The sequence below is a fragment of the Lithobates pipiens genome, unplaced genomic scaffold (assembly GCF_037356315.1).
Source record: "Lithobates pipiens isolate NorthernLeopardFrog02 unplaced genomic scaffold, aLitPip1_a1.2 Scaffold_18, whole genome shotgun sequence".
Classification (NCBI taxonomy): domain Eukaryota; kingdom Metazoa; phylum Chordata; class Amphibia; order Anura; family Ranidae; genus Lithobates; species Lithobates pipiens.
In genome coordinates, this window is record NW_027507758.1 from 629,391,571 (window position 1) to 629,408,209 (window position 16,639).

Consider the following 16,639-nt stretch of genomic DNA (forward strand, 5'->3'; position numbering starts at 1 on the left):
CCATTACAGGGCCGGAACATTTTCTTCATTATTTTTTCTTCATTAGACTTTTTTTTTTTTTTAAGAATATGACTTTTATTAGGTGTGGGGAATGGGGAGGGGGGGGGGGGGTTTATTTAGACATAGATGGAATCTTATTTGTAATTTTTTGCCAGCAGCTTGAAAACCAGCAAATCGGACTTAATATAGTAAAAGGACTTTGTAATCTATCAAGTCAAAGGTAAGAGGCTCCTGGACCAAAACAACACTAAACTGAATGTTCCTCTGTGTGTAATGCCACTGGGGTCGGTTCTTCCCTCATATTATCCCCCATTCATCCCATCCTAATATTCTACAACCAGTACAGTCCAGATCATTCTCTGTCATTAATTATTGGTTTTCAGGAAAACCTTGCATAGATCACATGACCAATGAGGATGGAGGAGGACCAGAGTAACATGACTGAGAGGATACTAAACCTCACCCTGGACATCATCTACCTGCTGACCAGAAAGGTGAGGAGGATTCTGAGAGGTCACATGACATCACTTTTATCTCTATTAATAAAACACAGACCTGACCGGGAGGGGAGGAGGATTCTGGGAGGTCACATGACATCATTCTTATCTCTATTAATAAAACCCAGACCTGACCGCAGAGGTGAGGGGGATTCTGGGACTCTAACATGATATTCCTATTGGTTCCTCATTACAGAGATGTCCTTTTGTGAAGGCAGGTGATCATATGACCATCACAGTGCCTCCATGTGACTCCCTAAAACCTGAGAGACACAACATGCAGAAGATTCTAGAAGTCACCAAGAAGATGATGGAGCTGCTGACAGGAGAGGTGAGCGGTGCTGGGAATTCTGGGACATTATCCAGTAACAGACAAGGGATGTGTCTGGATGGTGACTGTATCATTGTGTGTGTCAGGTTCCTATAGGGTGTCAGGATGTCACTGTCTATTTCTCCATGGAGGAGTGGGAGTATTTAGAAGGACACAAGGATCTCTACAAGGACGTCATGATGGACAGTCAGCAGAATTTGAGTTTTGTGAAGAATGTAAGGAAGGAATTTCCCTGGAATGAGACGATATTAAACCTCACCCTGGAGATCCTCAGCCTGCTGACTGGAGAGGTGAGTGTAATGAAGGGGTTAAATCTGACTCCGCTGTACACTGGGATGTATTCAGAGTCACTCTGATGTTCTGCTAATCAATAACGACATCCACACAAGTACTATGAATACATGAAGTGTACATACTTTATGATATTTGGTAATAGTACAAGATGGCGGCATTGGGTATAGGAGATAATAATGCCAGGTTTAGTCCAATCAGTGAGACCCATGATTACCAGCATGCCACGCCCACTAACCACTAATTCCATGGGTAACATTTTCTGGTGGGTCAGTGGTCCTTAAAACATTAGTGACTCTATTATATGACTTCTAGAAGGATCTATTAATCTGACCACATTGTAATCATATCATTGTATGGAGATGTCTGTCCTTTGCTGAATTGGGGACATTGGGGTGGAACCCTGGAGAATAAATGTAGAGCTGACCATAGAGATGAGGGATTATGGGAGAGCAGAGCCATCTTAAAGAGGATCTCCAGGCTTCTTCAGAAAAAAAATAAAAGTCAACAGCTACAAATACTGTAGCTGCTGACTTTTAATATTAGGGCACTTACCTCTCCACCAATCCAGCGGTGTCTTCACCTGAGTCGATTTTTCAATCAGCTCTTGGGTGCTGCAGTCGCCATCTGGGCTAAGGGAATTGGCAGTGAAACCTTGCACCTGCACAGCCGGTTCTCTACTGCACATACGTAAAGCTTGCTGTGCTTTTTGAATGGCTCAGCAGCGGGGGAGGGGGCCAAACTTTGAACTGAGTTCATCTGTGAAAACTAGGTACCCGCTCCTCCCCAAAAGGAGCCAAATGTGGGGGGGGGGGCAAGCAAGTGGATCTTCCCCTTTTGGGTGGAGCTACATAGTGATGGACGAACTTCCGACAGGATGTTTTGCGAACCACGAACGTGACCAAAAGTTCGGCAGACCCCATTGACTTTAATGGCAGGCGAACCTTAAAAACCTCCAGGTCATATTTTCAGGCACAAAATACTTACTAGCTGTGCACACATAGTCCCACAACATGGACACTGACATAACAAAAGTATTAAGTGAATCTGGGATCGACAACGACAAGCATTCTTTTTTTATCTGTGAAATTTTGACAATTCAGGAGCGCATGAAGGCCATGGAGAGGCAAGGTCAGGCCAGGCTATGAAGGGGGTGCAGGAGATGATCAGTGCCACAGTCAGGGCAGCGCAGTCCTGTGCCAGTGACCCAGTGTGCCAACCTGTGCTTGAGCCCCTCCCTCTGCCCGGACCTTAGTCCCACCTATGCAGGGCTCCACTGTGGTGGTCTGGAGGTGCCAGTCCAGTGCTGATCCTCAGCCATGGTGCTGGCACTGCCTGCTGATTGGCTTCTCTGCTGCTATCTCCCTCACTGTCTGAAACCAGCACCGCGATAGAGACTAAGCACCGACACCAGCACCGTGATAGAGACTGAGCACTGACACCAGCACCAAGATAGAGAGCACTGACACCAGCATCGTGATAGAGAGCACTGACACCAGCACCGTGATAGAGACTGAGCACCGACACCAGCACTGAGATAGAGAGCACCAACACCAGCATCGTGATAGAGAGCACTGACATCAGCACCGTGATAGAGAGCACTGACACCAGCACCATGATAGAGAGCACTGACACCAGCACCGAGATAGAGAGCACTGACACCAGCATCGTGATAGAGAGCACTGACACCAGCACTGTGATAGAGAGAGACTGAGCACTGATACCAGCACCGTGATAGAGACTGAGCACCGACACCAGCACCGAGATAGAGAGCACCAACACCAGCACTGTGATAGAGAGCACTGACACCAGCACTGTGATAGAGAGCACTGACACCAGCACCGTGATAGAGAGCACTGACACCAGCACCAAGATAGAGAGCACTGACACCAGCACCGTGAGAGCACTGACACCAGCACCATGATAGAGAGCACTGAGACCACACCAGCACCGTGATAGAGAGCACTGACACCAGCACCGTGATAGAGAGCACTGACACCAGCACCGTGATAGAGAGCACTGAGACCGCAACAGCACCGAGATAGAGAGCACTGATACCAGCAACTCGTTGCGGGACCCAAAAATATGACACCGCTCAACCTCTTCAAACAAGAGGGTACGGGCATATAGTACAGTGTGCTTTTTTTGTACAAGTGAGAAGGTAGAAAAAAGGTCTGTGTGCTAGATTAAATAAATCGTTTATAGAGTTATGCATATACATAGTCCAACAACATGGACACTGACATAACAAAAGTATTAAGTGAATCTGGGATCGACAACAACAAGCATTTGTTTTTTATCTGTGAAATTTTGACAATTCAGAAGAGCATGAAGGCTATGGAGAGGCAAGGTCAGGCCAGGCTATGAAGGGGGTGCAGGAGATGATCAGTGCCACAGTCAGGGCAGCGCAGTCCTGTGCCAGTGACCCAGTGTGCCAACCTGTGCTTGATCCCCTCCCTCTGCCCGGCCCTTACCCCCACCTATGCAGGGCTCCACTGTGGTGGGATTGGAGGTGCCAGTCCAGTGCTGATCCTCAGCCATGGTGCTGGCACTGCCTGCTGATTTGTGAAAATATAAAATGTGAAACTGCCTGCTGATTGGCTTCTCTGCTGCTATCTCCCTCACCGTCTGAAACCAGCACCGTGATAGAGACTGAGCACTGACACCAGCACCGAGATAGAGAGCACTGACACCAGCACCGAGACAGAGAGCACTGACGCCAGCACCGTGATAGAGAGCACTGACGCCAGCACCGTGATAGAGAGCACTGACGCCAGCACCGTGATAGAGAGCACTGACGCCAGCACCGTGATAGAGAGCACTGACGCCAGCACCGTGATAGAGAGCACTGACGCCAGCACCGTGATAGAGAGCACTGACGCCAGCACCGTGATAGAGAGCACTGACGCCAGCACCGAGATAGAGAGCACTGACGCCAGCACCGAGATAGAGAGCACTGACGCCAGCACCGAGATAGAGAGCACTGACGCCAGCACCGAGATAGAGAGCACTGACGCCAGCACCGAGATAGAGAGCACTGACACCAGCACCGTGAGAGCACTGACACCAGCACTGAGATAGAGAGCACTGACACCAGCACTGAGATAGAGAGCACTGACACCAGCACCGTGATAGAGAGCACTGACGCCAGCACCGTGATAGAGAGCACTGACGCCAGCACCGTGATAGAGAGCACTGACGCCAGCACCGTGATAGAGAGCACTGACGCCAGCACCGTGATAGAGAGCACTGACGCCAGTACCGTGATAGAGAGCACTGACGCCAGCACCGAGATAGAGAGCACTGACGCCAGCACCGAGATAGAGAGCACTGACGCCAGCACCGAGATAGAGAGCACTGACGCCAGCACCGAGATAGAGAGCACTGACGCCAGCACCGAGATAGAGAGCACTGACGCCAGCACCGAGATAGAGAGCACTGACGCCAGCACCGAGATAGAGAGCACTGACGCCAGCACCGAGATAGAGAGCACTGACGCCAGCACCGAGATAGAGAGCACTGACACCAGCACCGTGAGAGCACTGACACCAGCACTGAGATAGAGAGCACTGACACCAGCACCGAGATAGAGAGCACTGACACCAGCACCGAGATAGAGAGCACTGATACCAGCACCGTGATAGAGAGCACTGACACCAGCACCAAGATAGAGAGCACTGACACCAGCACCGTGATAGAGAGCACTGAGACCGCAACAGCACCGAGATAGAGAGCACTGATACCAGCAACTCGTTGCGGGACCCAAAAATATGACACCGCTCAACCTCTTCAAACAGGAGGGTACGGGCATATAGTACAGTGTGCTTTTTTTTGTACAAGTGAGAAGGTAGAAAAAAGGTCTGTGTGCTAGATTAAATAAATCGTTTATAGAGTTATGCATATACATAGTCCCACAACATGGACACTGACATAACAAAAGTATTAAGTGAATCTGGGATCGACAACGACAAGCATTCTTTTTTTAGCTGTGAAATTTTGACAATTCAGGAGTGCATGAAGGCCATGGAGAGGCAGGGTCAGGCCAGGCTATGAAGGGGGTGCAGCAGATGATCAGTGCCACAGTCAGGCAAGCGCAGTCCTGTGCCAGTGACCCAGTGTGCCAACCTGTGCTTGAGCCCCTCCCTCTGCCCGGCCCTTATCCCCACCTATGCAGGGCTCCACTGTGGTGGTCCGGAGGTGCCAGTCCAGTGCTGATCCTCAGCCATGGTGCTGGCACTGCCTGCTGATTGGCTTCTCTGTTGCTATCTCCCTCACTGTCTGAAACCAGCACCGCGATAGAGACTGAGCACTGACACCAGCACCGTGATAGAGAGCACTGACACCAGCACCGTGATAGAGAGCACTGACACCAGCACCGTGATAGAGAGCACTGACACCAGCACCATGATAGAGAGCACTGACACCAGCACCGAGATAGAGAGCACTGACACCAGCACAGAGATAGAGAGCACTGACACCAGCACTGAGATAGAGAGCACTGACATCAGCATCTTGAGAGCACTGACACCAGCACCGTGATAGAGAGCACTGAGACCACACCAGCACTGAGATAGAGAGCAATGACACCAGCACTGAGATAGAGAGCAATGACACCAGCACCGAGAAAGAGAGCACTGACACCAGCACTGAGATAGAGAGCAATGACACCAGCACCGAGAAAGAGAGCAATGACACCAGCACCGAGAAAGAGAGCACTGACACCAGCACCAAGAAAGAGAGCACTGACACCAGCACCGAGATAGAGAGCACTGACACCAGCACCGAGATAGAGAGCACCGACACCAGCACCGAGATAGAGAGCACTGACACCAGCACCGAGATAGAGAGCACTGACACCAGCACCGAGATAGAGAGCACTGACACCAGCACAGAGATAGAGAGCACTGACACCAGCACAGAGATAGAGAGCACTGACACCAGCACCGAGATAGAGAGCACTGACATCAGCATCGTGAGAGCACTGACACCAGCACCGTGATAGAGAGCACTGAGACCACACCAGCACTGAGATAGAGAGCAATGATACCAGCACCGAGCTAGAGAGCACTGACACCAGCACCGAGCTAGAGAGCACTGACACCAGCACCGAGATAGAGAGCACTGACACCAGCACCGAGATAGAGAGCACTGACACCAGCACCGAGATAGAGAGCACTGACACCAGCACCGAGATAGAGAGCACTGACACCAGCACCGAGATAGAGAGCAGTGACACCAGCACCGTGATAGAGAGCACTGACACCAGCACCGTGATAGAGAGCACTGACACCAGCACCGTGATAGAGAGCACTGACACCAACACCGTGATAGAGAGCACTGATACCAGCACCGAGATAGAGAGCACTGACACCAGCACCGCCGTGATAGAGAGCACTGACACCACAACAGCACCGAGATAGAGAGCACTGATACCAGCAACTCGTTGCGGGACCCAAAAATATGACACCGCTCAACCTCTTCAAACAGGAGGGTATGGGCATATAGTACAGTGTGCTTTTTTTGTACAAGTGAGAAGGTAGACAACAACAAGCATTCTTTTTTTATCTGTGAAATTTTGACAATTCAGGAGCGCATGAAGGCCATGGAGAGGCAAGGTCAGGCCAGGCTATGAAGGGGGTGCAGGAGATGATCAGTGCCACAGTCAGGGCAGCGCAGTCCTGTGCCAGTGACCCAGTGTGCCAACCTTTGCTTGAGCCCCTCCCTCTGCCCGACCCTTACCCCCACCCCCACCTATGCAGGGCTCCACTGTGGTGGTCCGGGGGTGCCAGTCCATAGCTGATCCTCAGCCATGGTGCTGACACTTCCTGCTGATTGGCTTCTCTGCTGCTATCTCCCTCACTGTCTGAAACGAGCACCGCGATAGAGACTGAGCACTGATAAAAGATAGCTGCAGAATCGGTCAGCACTCAGCAGCACAGCAGTGCACCATAATATACTTTCTATATTTGAAAGAAAGTATATTATAAGTGTATTACAACCCTATATACTGTACACCTATACCAGTCCTTAAAAGGACTTTTGTGGATCTAATAGTAATAGCTAATTAGCTAGCTAGTGATTAGACTGACTGTCCCTGCTCCACACAGCGTCCTTTCCCTACACTGACAAAAGACAGAATGTAAAATTACCACCAGATCAGGTCTATTTATAAGGTAGGGAGTATGTCCATGTGCTGAAATGTCTCAATTGGCTGTCCTGTACCCCATGATGGATGTGTCATAGGTCAAAGTTCTTCACAATATAAACAAATATGGACGCCGCGAATAGCGCCAGAAGTCCGCCGGTTTGGCGAATCGCGAACGAGCAAGGTTCGCCGTGAACTGACTGCTGGGCGAACTGCAAGGCCATCTCTAAACATCATGCCAATATTCCGGGACAGTCAGTGAAGCTTTTTACTAAGCTGTCCCAGGATAGCCGCGTCCCTGAGAGTGTGCAGAATCTGGTGTGCGGGTACAGCAACAGCCTGTCACTAGGCCAAATCTACAATGAGAATGACATCCCCCACTACTTTCCAGGAGTTAAGGAAGGACCCCGAGGTGGAGCATCTTACAATTGCTGTTTGTGTGGGTGGGATATGTACAGCTCCAATCCCCAACCGCCTTCCTCTCCTATTCATCCCATGGGATCGGAGCAGTATATATCAGCAGCAGCAATAGTAATATGCTCCACCTCGGGGTTCTTCCTTAACTCCTACAAACCGCCAACATTTTATTATTATGATATTTATCTTTGGATAACCCAGAAATGTACAGTAATAATGAAGAAATCTACTGAAAATGAGACAAGAAGGAGATCTCATAATATGACCACAAGATCCTCGAGAATCCAGAATCCCATCGCTCTCCCCCCACTTCCATCCCTGATCCCTCCAAGAAACAACACACAGAAGATTCTAGATGTCACCAAGAAGATGATGCTGCTGCTGACAGGAGAGGTGAGCGGTGCTGGGAATTCTGGGACATTATCCAGTAACAGACAAGGGATGTGTCTGGATGGTGACTGTATCATTGTGTGTGTCAGGTTCCTATAAGGTGTCAGGATGTCACTGTCTATTTCTCCATGGAGCAGTGGGAGTATTTAGAAGGACACAAGGATCTCTACAAGGACGTCATGATGGACAATCAGCCGCCTCTCACATCACCGGGTAAGAGGAGACTTTATTTTAAAGGAGAGAGCAGTACGGAGGGTCCAACTAGATCCCTCATCATCTGATAAACACATAGAAACATAAGATTCAGTCTTAGGAGATGGGAGGCAGCGCAACTTGTCTCATGTGAACGTTTAGGTCACCACTGATTACTGAATACCAATATTATGGGTCCTGGCCCCTGCACTATATACTCTATGTTGTACATTACATCATTATGATACTATATAGTCCTATCTGTTGTATCTTATACAATATGTTGTACATTACATAGTCCTGACTTCTGTTCTCTCCCCTCTACCCACTGCTATATAAACACATAATATGTATTCTCTTTTTTTACACCCATTTCCTACCAGCTGGACATTTTATATTTGAGGATTTTATTGGAGCACATACTTTTACATGTTGATAATAATGTGATAACATCCTCAAACTTTTGAACCTTAAACAGAAAGTAATAAAGAGGGAGGAGTCAATAACCCAATGATGGTAGTCTTGAGGATCTGTCCAGTCTTCATCTTGGTTGTTCTCCCCCCATCCTCACTCTCTGACCTCTGGTGGGGCTTAGCCCTGCTATTATTCATGTCTAAATCATGGACTAAATAAGGAAGTGCAGTACTTCTTGTGTTGGGAAGATGGCAATGAGTGATAGAGGGGTGGGGACTCACTTGAGTGCTTTCGCCATATACCGATTCCCCCCAGTCTGAATATAGACATCAGATATTCCAACTGCTCACAAGCACAAAACAAGACGATACTTGTTTAGTTGTTGAACATGGACTGTTTTATTAGAACCAAAATACAAGCCTTATATACAGTAAAAGAGGATGTTTCCCCTCCTGCTCATATTATTCTAACAATACACCTGTAACCAGAAACCTAATTATCATGAGCTAGTTTACTAAATCATTTACCCAGACTAGGTGATTCCGAGATATGACCCCTTAGGGTAGACTTCCTCCTAGCTCACCGACTATACACTACACATTATCATAAATATCAACACAGATCTCCTTCATACAATAGTAAGGTTAATTAGCACAAACAACAATGGGTGAAAGACTCTTAGAAGCCACACTATTAGACAACAGGAGACCCAGGGCTTTCCAGATCTCATTAATCAGCATTCTTTTCACAATATCCTGTTGCATTACATAACAGAATATCTTCCTATATGCTTGTAGCTCCTTCATATGTCAGGGCCCATAGTCGATAGTTAAGAGGCTAGCATTCAGTTCCCGCCAAAAGCCTCTGCCCTGGGTGAGTCTGTCACACTTTACATATCAGAAACTACAGCTCAGTACACTTGAATGTGTGAGGAGCAATGCCTCATGGGACATGCAGTCCTGGGCAAGTGATTTTAAAGGCAGAGGTATTTGTACCTTCCTATAGGGGAACTATATACTATACTATACATTGTACCTTCTTATAGAGGAACTCTATATTATAATTTGTGGCTTCCTATAGGGGAACGCTATACTATACTTTGTGGCTTCCTATAGGAGAACTCTATACCAGGGGTGTCCAACCAGTGGCCTGGGTGCCACATGTGGCTTGCGGAGCCCTCTGATGTGGCCCGCAACCTCCTTCTGTGGGATGGCGGATTGGCAAGCCCAGATCATGGGTTGCAGACCCGCCATCGCAGCATCTGTGTTGTTAATGAAGCCAGCAAAGCATGCAGCTGTGGAGCAGAGCTGTATAAGCTGATGCTTCCTGTATACCACCATCTCTTGCAACAGGTGGGGTGATACCAAATGCACTCTGCCGGGGACAGCAACAACAGGCAATACCTGAAAGGAAGACTGTTATTAAAGGTCATTTTATTACTAAAATTGCAGTGTATATATGGGCATATCTGCACAGTGGTTACTGGGCTGCTTTCAAACTGATCCACAGATGCAGTGCACCTTCAGGTTACCTGCACTGAGGCATAGACTTTTGTGATTACCTGCAGGTTTGGTGTGCTTTCAGAAAGTGCACCACACCTGCAGGATGTAATAGAAGTCTATGGCAAAGTGTAGCTAACACGCAGGAAAGACACAGGTGCACTGCTCTGCATTAGTGTTAAAGGCCCCTTTCACACAATCAGTACATCTCAATCGAACCCTCCATTCACCTCTATGAAACGGCAGATGTAAACAGATTTGTGTCCTTTTATTCCCGCCTACCTCCAACCTGATTCGCTAAAAAAAACAAAAAAGCAAAAGGGGCTCAATCCCCTTCCGTCAGGGTGGATCGGAGGACCCATAGAGTAGAGTGGTCTGTGTCCACTCTGCACGGACCTATCATCCGCCTGCTCTGCTCATTGTGGCTCGCGACCGGTTAACAAGTCGCTTAAGTGGCCCTCGCCCTTCAAAAGGTTGGGCACCCCTGCTCTATACTATACTTTGTGGCTTCCTATAGGGAAACTCTATACTATACTTTGTGGCTTCCTATAGGGGGCACTCTGAACTGAAGGCAGGAGGAGCCAGAGGTGCTGGGGGGGTCCAGAAGAGGAGAATCAGGGCTGCTCTGTGCAAAACCGTTACACAGAGCAAATAAGTATGACAAATTTGTTTAAAAAAGAAATCCAACATTTACAATGACTTTAAGGGCAGGGAAGGTCAGCATCTGATGCCAGAGAAGGTGGAGGCTGATAGACTGGAGGTGATGGAAGGCATTACTATTACATAAAGTAAAAGTTTACTAGTATTGTGCATTATATATAAAATGATTATATCCATGTAAAAAAGTCTCAGCTTTCAGTATTACTTTAATATAAAAAGCCCCCCTCCCCCACCCCTCATGTATCTTCATGTGTGACTCCCAGGTAAAATACCCATATATCCTACTTCTGGGTATATATTGTTATATATATATGATACCAGATATATTACTTTACCTATTTCACAGTATAAATTAATCCCTTATGGTAGTGATTATCTGCTGTTTTTGTACTATAAAGGAATTTTTTATTCCCATCATAACAAATTATTTAAAAAATCATGCTGCTGCTGCTAAATGTCCTATGCTGGCCATACACGGATCGATTTTTGGATGAGAATCTCCGCACAAGTATTTGTATGAAAATTATTTGCCAATGATTGGACGAGTGTAGTTTGAAAATTCCACTTGCTTTTAACATTCAATTTTATAATGAATGTAACTTCTGACCACAAACCACACACACCATGTGAAAATTAGTTTGACCAAGAAAAGTTTTCTGTTCTGCTCCTTTGAATTTTCCCGTCACTGTGGTGGAAAATCAACGCCGATTTGACCCCACTAATAGTCAGAAAATTGTATAAATGTTTCTTTAAAGAAAAATTAGTTTGTGTACGCAGGGCCATCTTTAATATTGATTGGACCCCGGGCAAAACCTAGGGCGCCCCCCCATGCAGTTTTTCTCTCCACCTGCTCTGAGACATACATTAAATAGCAGCTAGACTCAGTCAGTTTACTGAATCAGATCAGGCAGCTATTGAGATCGGTGTACCATTACCGCTCACTGACTGGTTGCTAGAGGTTACAGCACACATTACGGCTCAATGATTAGTTACTAGAGGTTACAGCACATGATTTCTGCTTGTTGGTTGGTTGCTAGAGATTACTGTGGATATGACCTCAGGGGGGTATGATATACCTATCAATGCCGCCGGCCTCCACTATTTACATATGAATGCTGCCGTTATTTAGATATGCCGGTAATTTCCATGTAAACGCACGGTCTGCAGGTGAGTCATCTGTGCACATCAATAGGGCAGAGCTGGTCAGCATTAGTAGCAACACTTCACAGTGAGATATTGGGACACAGCACAGGACTAAAACCTCAAGGGACAAGGGAATTTAAACCAGGATAGTTGGCAAGTATGAGGCAGTTGCTTTGGGCCTCACAACAATGACAGGGTCCAGGGCAGCTGCCCTTTTTGCCCTGCCTTAATAACAGCCCTGTGTGTATGGCCAGCATAAGTGAAATCAGGTGCAGGGAGCTTGTACCCACCTACCTATCTATGACACGTGAGTCTGTCATCCGTTTTTATATTACACTCCTGTCTGATCATCTACAAAACAGCGTTTTACCTCTTTTTTTTACATTTTAATAATGTTGATCTCTGATTCTGATATGTAGCAGATTCACCCTCTAATAATACATCTATCTGTCTGTTATTCTCAGAGTAAATTAAATATCCAACTATATATCTGGATATTTGTATCTACCACTGTATATAGATATTCAAGAATATTAACTCAATTATACACCAACATTTTTGAGGTTTTTATCCAATTAATCAAGACAATAATCAGCCAATTAATCAATTCTGAAAATAATCAGTTGCCGCCCTACAGAGGACCCATTTACTAGTTACCTTGAGGGGGAATGGTAGGAATGTGGGCGGAGTCCTGGTTTTGGGGAACCAATCTGCTCATGTCTAGTAATAATCTTTTTATTTCTGTTTTAGTAGATGGACGGGAGATGAGGAAAACCTCAGAGGATTGTCTCACTTTGTCTCCAGACTGTAAAGTAGAAGATGAGGACATCACACAGTATAGTCCAGGAGAAAACCCGACTACCTCAAATGTCCATCCGGCACCACACAGTGTAGATGGACCATCGTATTCCTCTTATCCTGAGGAACCTCAGACTGTGAGGGACGGGGCCGTCCTTCCAACAGAGAAGAGATTTTCCTGTACTGAGTGTGGGAAGTGTTTCCCTTCTAAATCCAAACTTAAAAGGCATATAAGATCTCACACAGGAGAGAAGCCGTATTCCTGTCCTGAGTGCGGGAAATGTTTTGCAGTGAAATATTATCTTTACAGACATCAGAGATCTCACAGGGGGGAGAAGCCATTTTCCTGTCCTGAGTGCGGGAAATGTTTTTCAGTAAAGTACAATCTTAACACACATCAGAGATCTCACACGGGAGAGAAGCCATTTTCCTGTCCTGAGTGCGGGAAATGTTTTTCAGAGAAGGCCAGTCTTTCCAAACATCAGAGATCTCACACAGGGGAGAAGCCGTTTTCCTGTCCTGAGTGTGGGAAATGTTTTTCAGTGAAGTCCCATCTTTACAGACATCAGAGATCTCACACAGGTGAGAAGCCGTTTTCCTGTCCTGAGTGCGGGAAATGTTTTTCAGTGAAGTCTGATCTTTACACACATCAGAGATCTCACACGGGGGAGAAGCCGTATTCCTGTCCTGAGTGCGGGAAATGTTTTGCAGTGAAGTATTATCTTTACAAACATCAGAGATCTCACACGGGGGAGAAGCCATTTTCCTGCCCTGAGTGCGGGAAATGTTTTTCAGTAAAGTACAATCTTAACACACATCAGAGATCTCACACGGGGGAGAAGCCGTATTCCTGTCCTGAGTGTGGGAAATGTTTTTCAGAGAAATCCAGTCTTTCCAAACATCAGAGATCTCACACGGGGGAGAAGCCATATTCCTGTCCTGTGTGCAGGAAATGTTTTTCTCAGAAGTCCAATCTTTGCACACATCAGAGATCTCACACGGAGGAGAAACCATATTCCTGTCCTGTGTGAGGGAATTGTTCCTCACTGAAGTCCTGTCTTCCTGTACATCAGGGATCCCACACAACCCTCGAGGTGTATTAGTGCCTTGAGTGCGGGAAATGTCTTCTATATAAATGTTGCTGGACATCACAGCTCTCATGTGGGGAAGAAGCACACCCTGATATACACCTCAGATATACTCCATGGCTGAACTTCATCATATAAGAAACGGTTCATAAGGCGCTATAATAAACCCTCTATATAACAGCATCAAAATAGGGAGATCTAATGATGCTCCCAAATAAATACATAAATTGTCCACAAATGCTGATGAGTTTGTACGATGAGAAACTATCCAGAGAATGATTTTAAAATAATAACGAATCACTAGCAGTTCATCCTAAAACAGCTCTTCCTACTGGCTTATAATCCGTCAGGGGTAATCAGCTGTTTTACCCTGCTACTTCTCTTGTTAATCCTCATAAAGGTATGGCTATTGACATAAAACAAGAGAAATACATCATTGCGCAGTGAACCAAAACTCTTAAAAGGTTTGATGGAAAATGACAGCGTATCCACTCACATCTACCAAGATTAATCAAGGCCTATATGCAAGCAGTCAGACACCTAGCGATTAATGCAAGGTTAGGTGAATACATGGAAAAATTCATACAGCCTTTAGTATCACAGACAAATCTAGGGACACCAAACATTTAATCTAGATATTAACCACCTCAATACAGTGCACTTACACCCCCTTCCTGACCAGACCAATTTTCAGCTTTCAGCGCTCTCACAGTTTGAATGACAATTACTCAATCTTGCAACACTGTACCCATATGAAACTTGCGTCCTTTTTTCCACACAAATAGAGCTTTCTTTTAGTGGTATTTAATCACTAGTGGGTTTTTTATTTTTTGTGCTATAAATAAAATAAAACTTAAATTTTGTGAAAAAAAATGCCTTTTTCTTTGTTTCTGTCATACATTTTTGCTAATTAGTAATTTTTCTTCATACATTTTGGCCAAAATTTATACTGCTACATATCTTTGGTAAAAATAACCCACATTAGTATATATTATTTGGTCTTTGTGAAAGTTATAGAGTCTACAAACTATGGTGCCAATCACTGAAAATTGATCACATCTGATCAGGCCTTCAGTACATCAGGTGTATCTCATTTCTTGAGACACTAACAAGTCAGGAAAGTACAAATACCCCCCAAATGACCCCTTTTTAGAAAGTAGACATTCCAAGGTATTAAGTAAGTAGCATGGTGAGTTTTTTTAAGTTGTAATTTTTTCCCACAATTCTTTGCAAAATGAAGATTTTTTTTTTTATGATTTTTTTTTACAAAATTGTCATATTATCAGGTTATTTCTCACACACAGCATATGCATACAACAAATTACACCCCAAAATACATTCTGCTACTTTTCCCGAGTATGGCGATACCACATGTGTGAGACTTTTACACAGCCTGGCCACATACAGAGCACCAACATTGATGTAGTACCTTCAGACGTTCTACGAGCAAAAATGACGCATCTCATTTCTCAACCACCTATTACACATTTGAAGGCCCTGGAGTACCAGGACAATGGAATTTCCCATAAAATGACCCCATTTTGGAAAGCAAACACCCCAATGTATAATCTGTGAGGCATAATGAGTCTTTTGAACGGTTCATTTTTTTCCAGAAGTTTTTGGAATATGTGGAAAAAAATGAAAACACATTTTTTTTTTACACAAAGTTGTCAATTTATAAGATATTTCTAACACATAGCATGTATATAGCAAACATTACACCCCAAAACACATTCTGCTACTCCTCCCGAGTATGGCAATACCACATGTGTAGGACTTTTACACAGCCTGGTCACATAGAGAGGCCGAACATTGAAGTAGTACGTTTAGGCGGTCTAGGAGCATAAATGACACATCTCATTTCATTCCTACCTATCACACTTTTGAAGGTCCTGGACCACCAGGACAGTGAAATTACCCACAAAATGACCCCATTTTGGAAAGCAAACACCCCAACGTATATTCTATGAGGCATGGGCTGCAAATAGGTACTCAGGTACTCTGATGGGCTGCAGATAGGTACTCTGGTACTCTGATGGCCTGGTGACAGGTACTCGGGTACTCTGATGGCCTGGTGACAGGTACTCGGGTACTCTGATGGCCTGGTGACAGGTACTCGGGTACTCTGATGGCCTGGTGACAGGTACTTGGGTACTCTGATGGCCTGGTGACATGTACTCGGGTACTCTGATGGCCTGGTGACAGGTTCTCTGATGGCCTGGTGACTGGTATTTGGGTACTCTGAAGGGCGGTGATAGGTACTCGGGTACTCAGATGAACTGTGACAGGTACTCGGGTACTCAGATGAACTGTGACAGGTACTCAGGTACTCAGATGAACTGTGACAGGTACTCAGATGAACTGTGATGGGTACTCAGATGGACTGGGACAGGTACTCAGATGAACTGTGACAGGTACTCGGGTACTCAGATGAACTGTGACAGGTACTCGGGTACTCAGATGAACTGTGACAGGTACTCGGGTACTCTGATGGGCTGTGACAGGTACTCTGGTACTCTGATGGACTGTGACAGGTACTCAAATACTCTGATGGACTGTGACAGGTACTCAAGTACTCTGATGGACTGTGACAGGTACTCAAGTACTCTGATGGACTGTGACAGGTACTCTGATGGACTGTGAGTGACAGGTACTATGAGGGGTGGTGACAGGTCCACTTTATTGGGGAGGGCAATCAGTGTGATTGGTGTACACTGTAGGCGGTAACGAGATGTTACCACAATCTCCTCCTCACACACGATCAGTGTGTGAGG

At 45.9% G+C, this 16,639-nt stretch overlaps 1 protein-coding gene across 1 annotated transcript in view; it reads left to right on the forward strand.

Annotated features, from left to right (window-relative positions):
* LOC143989912 (uncharacterized) overlaps positions 1 to 16,639 on the forward strand; it is a 155,889-nt gene that overhangs the window by 6,847 nt on the left and 132,403 nt on the right. Inside the window, 7 exon segments of the mRNA XM_077490185.1 lie at positions 159 to 220; positions 384 to 494; positions 694 to 828; positions 915 to 1,118; positions 7,883 to 8,074; positions 8,161 to 8,284; positions 12,730 to 13,621. Coding sequence (XP_077346311.1) covers positions 411 to 494; positions 694 to 828; positions 915 to 1,118; positions 7,883 to 8,074; positions 8,161 to 8,284; positions 12,730 to 13,621 — 1,631 coding nt within the window. The 5' untranslated portion in view covers positions 159 to 220; positions 384 to 410.